This window comes from Oncorhynchus clarkii, chromosome 16 (genome assembly GCF_045791955.1).
Source record: "Oncorhynchus clarkii lewisi isolate Uvic-CL-2024 chromosome 16, UVic_Ocla_1.0, whole genome shotgun sequence".
NCBI classification, from domain to species: Eukaryota; Metazoa; Chordata; class Actinopteri; order Salmoniformes; family Salmonidae; genus Oncorhynchus; species Oncorhynchus clarkii.
In genome coordinates, this window is record NC_092162.1 from 66,682,776 (window position 1) to 66,696,178 (window position 13,403).

General features: G+C 44.8%; 1 protein-coding gene across 1 annotated transcript in view; it reads right to left on the reverse strand.

The window, feature by feature from the left end:
• LOC139368942 (kelch domain-containing protein 8B-like) overlaps positions 1-13,403 on the reverse strand; it is a 162,789-nt gene that overhangs the window by 47,642 nt on the left and 101,744 nt on the right. Inside the window, exon 3 of the mRNA XM_071108448.1 lies at positions 8,812-9,036. Coding sequence (XP_070964549.1) covers positions 8,812-9,036 — 225 coding nt within the window. The remainder of the gene's footprint in view (positions 1-8,811; positions 9,037-13,403) is intronic.

Consider the following 13,403-nt stretch of genomic DNA (forward strand, 5'->3'; position numbering starts at 1 on the left):
AAAAATATATATATTTTGCTTAGTAGAACTGTGTAAGTGTTGCTCTCCACTTTCTGGAGGACCGAGTTTTGAAATCAGTGGAATTAGAGTATGACAGCTAAGGAGATGGCTAAAAAACACCTGTCTCCGGATTACATCTTCAAACTAAGGGCAACCATGGCATCCGTGACAGGGAGAATCGTCCATCCATGATGTAAGATAGACTAGCTAGCTAGTTATAGCCTAATGTTAGCTCATGCAGGGTAGTAACGTCATGAGTTGGGATTATTGTTCATTGTTTAGCTAGCTAGCTACATGTCTTAACAAAAGACTCCACTATCAAACTAACCATTTCAATAGAACGTCACTGCAACAACTGTTGATAGACGTAGCTGGTAAATTCACTCTGGCTATCTACTCCGATTTCAGAGCACTCTCATCTGAGTCTGGCAGAGCGCAGAATAACAGACAAATTTACGAACGCTCAACACGGGTTGAATATGGTGTCAGAAAACATTGGCAAAAAAGCGAGAAAAAAAAGCGTAAATTGTTGCCAGCAGCACATTCTGGATGAAATAAAAACAGCCTAACCAGCTCTGCTAGGGCGAGTAAAATGGTCCGTGAGTCTGGAAGTAGCTAGCCAATGTTAGCTTGGGTGCTTGATTGCTGTTGTTAGGACAGAACACTCGGATCAACCCTTAAAGAGATGGGTGGGGCTAAAGCTTAAGAGTGTGTGAATGATGCTGAATGGGTGTAGACAAAGAAGTAGGTATCAAATCAAATCCAATTGCATTTGTCACATACACATGGTTAGCAGATGTTAATGCGAGTGTAGCAAAATGCGTGTGCTTCTAGTTCCGACAATGCAGTAATATCTAACAAGTAATCAAAAAAAATCACAACTACTGTATACACACAAATGTAAGGGATGAATAAGAATATGTACATATAAATACCTGTACAGTATATTGATGAGCGATGGCCAAACGGCATAGGCAAGATGCAGTAGATGGTATAGAACAGTATATACATATGAGATGAGTAACGTAGGATATGTAAACATTATTAAAGTGGTGTTATGTAAGGTGACTAGTGATACCTTTATTAAATCCATTTATTAAAGAGGCCAGAGATTTGAGTCAGTATGTTGACAGCAGCCTCTCTATGTTAGTGATGGCTGTTTAACAGTCTGATCGCGTTGAGATAGAAGCTGTTTTTCAGTCTCTCGGTCCCAGCTTTGATGCACCTGTAATGACCTTCCCTTCTGGATGATATTGGGGTGAACAGGCAGTGGCTCGGGTGGTTGTTGTCCTTGATGATCTTTTTGGCCTTCTTGTGACATCGGGTGCTGTCGGTGTCCTGGAGGGCAGGTAGTTTGCCCCCGGTGATGCGATGTGCAGACCACACCACCCTCTGGAGTGCCTTGCGGTTGAGGGCGGTACAGTTGCCGTACCAGGCGGTGATATAGCACGAAAGGATGCTCTCGATTGTGTGTGAGTATTTTAGGTGACAAGCCACATTTCTTCAGCCTCCTGAGGTTTGGTAGCGGGCCATGTAGGTGGCACTGTATTGTCCTCAAGCGAGCAAAGAAGTTCTTTAACTTGTCTGGGAGCAAGACGTCAATGTCTGCGATCAGGCTGGTTTTCTTTTTGTAATCTGTGATTGACTGTAGACCCTGCAACATACGTCTCGTGTTTGAGCCTTTGAAATCCGACTCTACTTTGTCTCTATACTGACGCTTTGCTTGTTTGATTAACTTGTGGAGGGAATGGCTGCACTGTTTGTATTTGGTCAAGTTTCCAGTCGCCTTGCCATGATTAAAACATCTTATGGATCAGTGGGATGCTAGCATCCCAACTCGACAACTTCCGGTGAAATTGCAGAGCGCCAAATTCAAAGTAAATGGCTATAAATATTTAACTTTCATGAAATCACAAGTGCAATACATCAAAATAAAGCTTAACTTGTTGTTAATCCAGCCGCCGTCTGAGGCTTTACCGCGAAAGAAAACCATGCAATTATCCGAGGACAGGACTCAGCTCACAAAACATTACAAACAGTTAGCAGCCAAGTAGATTAGTCACAAAAGTCAGAAATTGCAATAAGGGGGATCACGTGACCCTTGAACGAGATGGCCGCATGAACTAAGAGCTCCGCACAAGTAGTTTCCAATTCCTAATCTTACCTCCACTCCAAGTTCACACTCATTTAGCTTTAGTAAGAAAAAGTCATGGCGGCTACAAAAGGCGACACTACAGGTGACATTTTTACCCGGACTTGAGTATTAGCGACGGAAAAAGCGTCCAAGAAGAAGCTAGCTTCAGAAAAAACTAGCGCCAGGAGCAAGAGAACCCGCTCCCCCACGAGGCACAACGAATGCCAACCTCGCATTCTGTCGAAGACATCCTTTCTGAGTTGAGATCCCAACGTACAGAACTAAACACTAAATTAGATGCCATTAATTCTCAGCTCAGTGCGATAGGGGGCAAGGTGACAATCCTGGAAAACGCTTTGCCTGACATCAACAACAAGATAACCATAAACGCGGGGCGCCTGGACAAGGCAGAGGGGCGAATCCTATCCATGGAAAACTTATTGACAGATGCCATGGAAACAATAGCATATGCTAAAAAGAAAATCGAGCATCTGGAAGAGAAAACAGAGGACCTGGAAAACAGGGGGCGAAGGAATAATTGTGTTCTATTCAATCTGGGCGAAAAAGAAGAGGGAAACATGCCACTGATCCGCTACCTGCAAGACAAACTTCCCGAGTGGCTCCACCTGCCCACCGACAGGCCCATAGAACTCGAGAGAGCTCACCGAGCACTGAGGCCCCCACCAGCAGCCAGACAACCACCGCGCCCAATCACCATACGTTTCCTGAGATTCACCGACAAGGAACGAGTCCTACAGGCGGCGAAAAACAACACCATCACAGTGGGAAACGCCAAACTCGCTTTACACCAGGACCTGTCAGCTGGAATACGCCGAAAGCGCCGAGAATTTGACGAAGTGAAGAAATACTCCATTGACCGAGGCATCTTCAGGGGATTCAAATACCCAAACAAGCTCAGGATTCTTCACCAAGGAGCCTTGCGACACTTCAAAACTCCCGAAGAGGCAAAACGTTTTTTGAAAGACAATCCTGGCCAATGAGAAACAGACCAATGACTAAATGCGATTAATGCCATTACTAAAGGAGGTAAGACGACATATAGCCGATATCCAGAGATCCACCCCCTAAATGTCATTATAGCCGTCCAATTTATATTTATTGTCCTTTAACTGAGAGGGATGGGCTGTATAGCCTAACCTAGGCCTACTAATGTTTCAGCCTACTTTTATTTCCCTGTTTTTTTGTTGTTGCTATTATTACCTGGGGTTCCCTATGTCCTTTGGGGGAGGCATATGTAGGCTGGGCTATTGATTTTATTTTTCTCCCCTCTTTTACTGTGGTCTGGACGAGGGCAACTGTGTTATTTACTCAATGCGGGGTGGAGAGGATGAGGCATTTCTTTAGTGGGGAGAGGGAGACGTTGTGCGTTGCTAACTTGAGACTGAGCGGGGGGGGGTAATAGATCCAACGGGATGTGTCAAGTTGTTTGGGAACTCGGCTGGGGTGTTCAGAGATTATTATTTTATGTACACCATTTATTTTCCTTTTATGTGAACGCAGCTGTAATTACTATCCACTTTTACCCAGCGATGACTTGCACTAAAGTTCGATTACTGCTCGATGACGATGACTAGTACCTTAAATCTATTGACATGGAACTGCCATGGTCTAGGGCATGCAATAAAACGAAAAAAGATACTATGTGCTCTAAAAAAAGGAAAAAGCAGACATTGCGCTATTACAAGAGACACACCTCTGTGATGCTGAACATGCCAAACTCCGCAGAGCTTGGGTGGGACAGGTGTATTTCTCATCTTTCAAATCAAACAGTAGAGGCACAGCCATACTTATCCATAAAAATGTTCCATTCATAATTGACAAAAACATATCTGATCCGGAGGGGAGATTTATTTTGATAACTGGGTCACTATGTGGTCAACCAATTACTATATTAAACATATACGCCCCTAACACAGATACTCCTGCCTTCATGTCAAAAATTATAACCCTGTTCAATGAGCATTGTGTCTCCTTTGGCGTGGTGGCCGGAGATTTTAATTGTACCCTTAACCCAACCCTAGACAAATCATCTCAAGTCCCCACCACAAATCCTTGATCTGCAAAGATGTTGAACTCTCTTACTAAAGAGATGGGACTGATAGATATCTGGAGAGAGAATAATAGCTCATCTATGGACTATACATACTACTCTAATGTCCATAACACCTACTCCCGTATAGATTACATTTTTATCCCAAAGAGTTTCATAAATTCAGCCACATGTACAATCGGACCCATAGCACTTTCAGATCACGCCTTTGTCCACCTCTGCTTTGACCTCTGCAAAAACATCCCGAGGTCAAAGAGCTGGAAATTCAACACCTCCATGCTATTAAATGACGAGTTCCATACATTGGTAACTACATGGATAGACAACTACACACAAGACAATAAAGACTCTCCTGTTTCTCCGGCCACAATGTGGGACGCTGCTAAAGCCACACTAAGAGGTCATCTAATTGCATATGCGTCCTCTAAGAAAAAAGCAATGGAAGCACACAGGCTAGATCTTGAGAGGGAGCTGGAATGCTGTGAAAAAATACATAAACAATCCCTAGACAGCACCTCCTGGAGTCATCTTAAAGCAGCCAAAGCCAAACTGAATTTGGACTACACTCGGGAGATAAAAAAAAAAGTTTTCTTTACTAAACAGAAATACCATGAGTATAGCAATAGGCCCAGTAGATTGCTTGCTTACCAATTAAAAAATGAGCAGTCATGGCTATCCGAACAGCAGAGGACGAGGTCCCATATGACCCAAAAAAGATCAATTTAACTTTTCATGATTTTTACTGCAAACTATATACCTCTGAGAGAAAACACACAGAGGCAGAACTCCACTCTTTCCTAGAGGGAATCTCGCTACCTAAACTATCAGAGACCGACCAGGAAGATCTCAACTCCCCCTTTACTCCTGAGGAGATCTTGGAGGCAATTACCTCCATGCCACCTAATAAGTCCCCAGGCCCAGATGGATTCCCCAGAGAGTTCTACAAAGCTTTTTGGCCCCAGCTCAGCCCTATCTTCATGCCAATGCTGGAGGATTTTTGCAAAAACTGAGTTCTCCCAGACTCAATGCACACAGCTCGCATTACAGTGTTGCTAAAAAAGGACAAGAACCCCCTATCCTGCTCGTCCTTCCGGCCCATAAGCTTGTTGGATTTCGACTATAAAATAATTACCAAATTGCTCGCCAAAAGACTAAACACTCTTCTTCCCAAAATAATAAAAGCGGACCAAACTGGATTTATTAGAGACAGATACTCTTCTGATAACATTCGCCGTCTTTTTGATATTATTGATCAAGTAAACGCACAGAAGACCCCTGTCCTACTGGCTTCACTGGATGCTGAGAAGGCGTTTGACAGGATGGAGTGGAGCTTTCTGTTTTCAGTCTTAGAAAAGTTCAATATGGGCCCAAATTTTATTAAATGGATCAAATCACTATATTCTCATCCAAATGCCATGGACTTCCGGCGCCGACAGAGATGGCCGCCTCGCTTCGCGTTCCTAGGAAACTATGCAGTTTTTTGTTTTTTTACGTGTTATTTCTTACATTAGTACCCCAGGTCATCTTAGGTTTCATTACATACAGTCGAGAATAACTGCTGAATATAAGATCAGCGTCAACTCACCATCAGTACGACCAAGAATATGTTTTTCGCGACGCGGATCCTGTGTTCTGCCTAACAAACAGGACAACGGAGTGGATTCCATGCAGCGACCCAAAAAAACGACTCCGAAAAAGAGGGAAACGAGGCGGTCTTCTGGTCAGACTCCGGAGACGGGCACACCGTGCACCACTCCCTAGCATTCTTCTTGCCAATGTCCAGTCTCTTGACAACAAGGTTGATGAAATCCGAGCAAGGGTAGCATTCCAGAGGGACATCAGAGACTGTAACGTTCTTTGCTTCACGGAAACGTGGCTCACTGGAGAGACGCTATCCGAGGCGGTGCAGCCAACGGGTTTCTCCACGCATCGCGCAGACAGAAACAAACATCTTTCTGGTAAGAAGAGGGGCGGGGGCGTATGCCTTATGACTAACGTGACATGGTGTGATGAAAGAAACATACAGGAACTCAAATCCTTCTGTTCACCTGATTTAGAATTCCTCACAATCAAATGTAGACCGCATTATCTACCAAGAGAATTCTCTTCGATTATAATCACAGCCGTATATATCCCCCCCCAAGCAGACACATCGATGGCTCTGAATGAACTTTATTTAACTCTTTGCAAACTGGAAAACATTTATCCGGAGGCTGCATTCATTGTAGCTGGGGATTTTAACAAGGCTAATCTGAAAACAAGACTCCCTAAATTTAAATGGTGGATAGGCTTTCATATTTCAAAATAATAGCACTTCCTGGATGGATTTTCTTCAGGTTTTTGCCTGACATATCAGTTAGGTTATACTCACAGACATTATTTTGGAAACTTCAGAGTGTTTTCCATCCAAATCTACCAATTATATACATATCCTAGCTTCTGGGCCTGAGTAGCAGGCAGTTTACTTTTGGCACAATTTTCATCCAAAATTCCGAATGCCTATCCTAAAAAAGTTACAAGTTTTGCGTGAATGCTGCCATTAATGCAAGGTTTCTGGTTAGGAAATGTTTTAATAGTCACAGTGGGTACACAATCTCCGATGCACTTGCTAATAAACTCACTCACAGTCAGCGTAAATATCAATGGTGTTGTCTGAGGCTATCTGGAACATATCCCAGTCCACATGATCGAAGCAATCCTGAAGCGTGGAATCCGATTGGTCAGACCAGCGTTGGACAAACCAGAGCATGGGCATTTCCTGTTTAAGTTTCTGTCTATAGGCTGAGAGCAACAAAATGAAGTTATGGTGAGATTTCCCAAAGGCAGGGCGGGGGAGGGCTTTGTATGCATCGCGGAAGTTAGAGTAGCAATGATCCAGAATGCTAGCAGCCCGTGTCGTGCATTCGATATGCCGACAGAATTTAGGAAGTCATGTTCTCAGGTTATCTTTGTTAAAATCCCCAGCTACAATAAATGCAGCCTCAGGATGTATGGTTTCCAGTTTACATAGTGCAGTTAATTTTTTTTTAGGGCCGACGAGGTATATGCTTGGGGGGAATCTGCACAGCTGTGACTATAATCGAAGATAATTCTCTTGGAAGATAATGCATTTGATTGTAAGGAATTCTAGGTCATGTGAACAAAATTACTTATGTTCCTGTATGTTGTTGTGATTACACCATGAGTCGTTAAGGCATACCACCGCCCTTCTTCTTACCAGAGAGATGTTTGTTTCTGTCGGCGCAATGCATGAAGAAACCGGGTGGCTGTACAGACTCTGACAACATATCCCGAGTGAGCCATGTTTCCGTGAAACAGAGAATGTTACAATCTCTGATGTCTCTCTGGAAGGCAACTCGTTCCCTAATTTCGTCCACCTTATCTAGAGATTGGATATTGGCGAGTAATATGCTGGGAAGCGGTGGATGGTGTGTTCGCCTTCTGAGTCTGACCAGTGGGCCGCTCCGTCTGCCTCTCCTGCGGCGACCTCGTTGTTCTGGGTCGGCCTCTGGGATAAGATCCCATGTCCAGGTTGGAGGTCTGAACAAAGGATCCACTTCTGGAAATATGTATTCCTTGTCATAATGTTGGTAAAGTTGTCATGGCTTTTATGTCCAATATTTCTTCCTGGCTGTATGTAATAATACTTGAGATTTCCTGGGCTAATAATGTAAGAAATAATACAGAAAATAACACATAAAAAAACAAACAACTGCATAGTTTCCTAAGGACCTGAAGCGAGGCGACCATCTCTGTCAGCGCCATCTTGTCCATCCAAAACATTCAAAGGCCATTTTCATCAAAAGCGAGGTTACGAGTTTATCAAATTTCAAAGCTGAAGTACTTTCCCGTTGTTCCTCAAATGCAGTGTGTGATATACCATGTTGTAGCTCTGAGTCTCTGCTTTTATCCAATGTAAAGTACACAATTTCAAATGTTGCTACATAAGACAGAATCAAGGTGGTCGATCATGTATGCTAAGCTAAATGTGTTACTGTGTGTAAGGGCAGTGTTTGAGTCTATAGGGTTGGTGTTGGCTTTTATGGAGGACATTATGCATGCATGGCTCTATAAGGGGAGACAGTTTGTTGAGCCAAATGAGTTCAGCTCACCAGTGGGACTGACTGAATGAGAGTATTGGAGCTATAGTGGAGCTATAGTGGGACTGACTGAATGAGAGTATTGGAGCTATAGTAGGAGGAACTGAATGAGAGTATTGAAGCTATAGTGGGACGGACTGAATGAGAGTATTGAAGCTATAGTAGGACTGACTGGATGATAGTATTGGAGCTATAGTTGTAATGACTGAATGAGAATATTGGAGCTATAGTGGGACTGACTGAATGAGAGTATTGGAGCTATAGTAGGACTGACTGAATGAGAGTATTGGAGCTATAGTGGGACTGACTGAATGAGAGTATTGAAGCTATGGTAGGACTGACTGGATGAGAGTATTGGAGCTATAGTTGGAATGACTGAATGAGAGTATTGGAGCTATAGTGGGACTGACTGAATGAGAGTATTGATAGAGATACAAAACAACTTAACAATACTGGGTTTTATTTAGTTATGTGGGTAGAGCACCTGTAGCACTGAAGGGACTTACCCTGTTCTGGGTCGTACTCCTCCACCGTGCTGACGAAGTGAGGTCTGGAGTAGAAGTTATGGGGGCAGGGCTGCTGGAGCCCTCCTAGACTGAAGAAGCCCCGCTCGGTGGCAGCACAGCAGGCGAAGGCTCGGCGGCTGGGGATACAGGGGTAATGCGTCCAACTCTTCATTTCCAGGTCAAAGGCCTCGAAGGCTGTGACAGGAAGCTTTCCCTGACGCCCACCTGCCAGGGAGGAGAGGAGAGGAAGGAGTGGAAGGAGAGGAGGGTGAGATGGTCAAAGGGAGTGGGCAGCAGGGCATGAGAGAGAGGGAATGACAGAGAGGGAGAGATGAAAGGTCAGAATGGGTGGGAGGGATGAGAGGAGATGTGAAGAGAGAGAGAAACAGTTAGAAAAAAAGGAATAAGTGTTGGCACTCTAAAAATTAGGGGATCAACAAGGGTTCTTCTAAGATCCTCAAAGATCTTTGAAGAACCTTGGCGCTGAAAATGGCCAGCAAAAAGATTCTTCCAAGAACCCCATAGGAGGTGGGGTTCATCGAGGAACCTCCTTCGTTGGTGGGGGCTCTTGCAGGAACCTAACTGCCCAACTGAAACATTTGAATTTGAAAGGACAGCAGGTGCAGGCACTTAACTGAAAAATGTAAAGATCTCAACTTAAGGTATGTCCCTATTATGATCTAAATGGATTTCTGATGACACCATCTATCTATTCATATTTGTGTAAATCTTTTTAAAACAGAAAATGGACACAACTCAATGGAAATCATTCAACAAAGAGGTAAGACTATGTACTGGAGGCTATAATAATATGTTAAAGGCTGCCTGAACTGCACACTTTTTTGTCTGTCTGCAGGTATACAGACAAGGAGGCATACAAAGTTATGTCAGTAGGTATTGGTATGTTATGGAGATCACATGAACCATCCTACTCCCTTACCTCTTCAATGAAAATCCCACAGGCCTCTACATTATGGACAAGGTATGTGTATGAAAACCATTATCAAAACAGTTTTTTCCATTCACCACAAAAACCAAGGTATGCATATTGTTGAGTGCATGTTATGTTGATCATCTGTATAATTAAACATGTTTTATTCACAGACATAACCCTCCCTACACCTCTGATGAATATAACAGGTAACCTGTTCGATCACCATGCACTGCTAAATCATTCTGGCTGTGGATACGGAGAACATCAACACATTAACATCAACAGGCCAGAGGATATACACATTGGACTTGGGGATCTGCTGGGAGTTTACCTCATATTGGGATTTTTTTATTCCACTAAAATCATAATAAACACTGACAACTAAACTATTGCTGTTATTGTTTTTAATATTCATAATAATAATAATGGGGGGGGTTAATACAAATTAAGCCCTTAGGGCCTCCCCGGTGGCGCAGTGGTCTAAGGCACTGCATCGGGCTCTGTCGCAGCCGGCCGCGACCAGGAGGTCCATGGGGCAACGCACAATTGGCCTAACATCATCCGGGTTAGGGAGGGTTTGGCCGGTAGGGATATCCTTGTCTCATCGTGCACAAGCAACTCCTGTGGCAGGCCGGGCGCAAGAAAAAAAAAAAAGATTTTTTTTTAAATGGAACCCTGAAAGGTTCTTTGAGGATCCATTAAAATAGGTTATTTGAAGAACTTATAAGGACGGGTTCCCCAACAGTTTCAATTTGAAGAACCCCTAAAGGAAACTCCAGGAACCTTTTCTTTTTAGAGCATTCTTAATGGAAGGTTTGAAATGGTGTCCCCTTTATTAGCAATGCTGATTCCACATCTGTTAGGAGCAGCCGAATATCCTCGGGTGTGTTCTCAAATATAAGCTTGGCACATGGCCCAGTGAACATGCAGTACATCCAGCGATAAATATGTGTGTATTCTGTCTCGTTCCATTGGTTTCTCCCTTTCCAACCTCTCTGGTCCTCTCTCTCTCTCCCTCTGTGAATAGAGCCCCAGGCTTTCTCTCCTCCAACTCTATCCAGCACACATGACAGCTACCCAGAGAGAGAGAGAGAGAGAGAGAGAGAGAGAGAGAGAGAGAGAGAGAGAGAGAGAGAGAGAGAGAGAGAGAGAGAGAGAGAAAGAGACAGAGAGAGACAGAGACCGAGAGAGACAGAGACAGAGAGAGACAGAGAGAGACACAGAGAGAGAGTGTGAGAGAGAGAGAGAGAGAGAGAGAGAGAGAGAGAGAGAGAGAGAGAGAAAGAGAGAGATGGGGAGAGAGAGAGATAGGGAGAGAGAGAGTTAGGAAGAGAGAGTGTGTGTGTGTGTGTGTGTGTGTGTGTGTGTGTGTGTGTGTGTGTGTGTGTGTGTGTGTGTGTGTGTGTGTGCACCCACATGCACGTACATCCTTGCGCGTGAGAGTGTGTGAGTACTGTTGAGTATTACACTTGGAGCCTGGCTGACAGTGTGTATGGTAAAGATTATACAGCCTGTCAGTCTCTCTGCTGTTGGACCTGCAGCCAGTGGAAAAGGTCCCTATTGAAACTGGAGTAAAGTTTATATCCATGTTTGAGTAGACAGTGTCTGCAGTGCAGCATGTCAGTGTCAGGTGTTTGATCAGCCTGGACATAGTGACAGTGATCCCACTGTGATGACACGCTGATTGCTGACACCGACACTCAGCCTGGTGTACTTCAGGTTATATTCATCAGGTTATATTCATGAACATCACCTGTCATGAGAGCCAAACATGGTTAGAAACTTTCTTAAACTGTATTTATTTAACTGCATTGTTGGTTAAGGGCTGGTAAGTAAGAATTTCACGGTAAGGTCTACTACACCTGTTGTATTCAGCAGTACACTGTAAGGTCTACTACACCTGTTGTATTCAGCAGTACACTGTAAGGTCTATTACACCTGTTGTATTCAGCAGTACACTGTAAGGTCTATTACACCTGTTGTATTCAGCAGTACACTGTAAGGTCTACTACACCTGTTATATTCAGCAGTACACTGTAAGGTCTACTACACCTGTTGTATTCAGCAGTACACTGTAAGGTCTACTACACCTGTTGTATTCAGCAGTACACTGTAAGGTCTACTACACCTGTTGTATTCAGCAGTACACTGTAAGGTCTACTACACCTGTTGTATTCAGCAGTACACTGTAAGGTCTATTACACCTGTTGTATTCAGCAGTACACTGTAAGGACTACTACACCTGTTGTATTCAGCAGTACACTGTAAGGTCTACTACACCTGTTGTATTCAGCAGTACACTGTAAGGTCTACTACACCTGTTGTATTCAGCAGTACACTGTAAGGTCTACTACACCTGTTGTATTCAGCAGTACACTGTAAGGTCTACTACACCTGTTGTATTCGGTGCATGTGACTAATAACATTTGATTTGATGTATTGTGTATTCAGTTAGATATAATATATTATTATTCATCCAGATCAAATGGAGTAAATAGAAACCTGCTTGTCCAAGAAGTCCAGTGTTCATGCCTGGTCACTGATACGTAATACAGAGTACATGGACATTAGATCAGTACTACTGCTTTACCTGTTGTGTTCATTTCATCCGTTTACAGTATAGTTTACAGTAGGTATTGTACTATACTGTAAAGACAGTGGTTCCCAAACTGTTTCTGTTACTGTGCCATCAACTGAATTTTGCTCTGCCCAGAGTACCCCTGAAGTACCCCATGTATATTTTACCAGTAAGTCTATGGTCTCATGGATCTTCTCAAGTACCCCCTGTAGGTAGACCAGGTACCCCCTGTGGATGGGCCAGGTACCCCCTGTGGATAGGCCAGGTACCCCTGTGGATAGGCCAGGTACCCCTTGTGGATAGGCCAGGTACCCCTTGTGGATAGGCCAGGTACCCCCTGTAGGTAGACCAGGTACCCCTGTGGATAGGCCAGGTACCCCTTGTGGATAGGCCAGGTACCCCTTGTGGATAGGCCAGGTACCCCCTGTGGATAGGCCAGGTACCCCCTGTGGATAGGCCAGGTACCCCCTGTGGATAGGCCAGGTACCCCTGTGGATAGGCCAGGTACCCCCTGTGAATAGGCCAGGTACCCCCTGTAGGTAGGCCAGGTACCCACTGTGGATGGGCCAGGTACCCCCGTGGATAGGCCAGGTACCCCCTGTGGATAGGCCAGATACCCCCTGTGGATAGGCCAGGTACCCCCTGTAGGTAGGCCAGGTACCCCCTGTGGATGGGCCAGATACCCCCTGTGGATAGGCCAGGTACCCCCTGTGGATAGGCCAGATACCCCCTGTGGATAGGCCAGGTACCCCTTGTGGATAGGCCAGGTACCCCCTGTGGATAGGCCAGGTACCCACTGTGGATGGGCCAGGTACCCCCGTGGATAGGCCAGGTACCCCTGTGGATAGGCCAGATACCCCCTGTGGATAGGCCAGGTACCCCCTGTAGGTAGGCCAGGTACCCCCTGTGGATAGGCCAGATACCCCCTGCGGATAGGCCAGGTACCCCCTGTGGATAGGCCAGGTACCCCCTGTGGATAGGCCAGGTACCCCCGTGGATAGGCCAGGTACCCCCTGTGGATAGGCTAGGTACCCCTGTGGATAGGCCAGGTACCCCCTGTAGGTAGGCCAGGTACCCCCT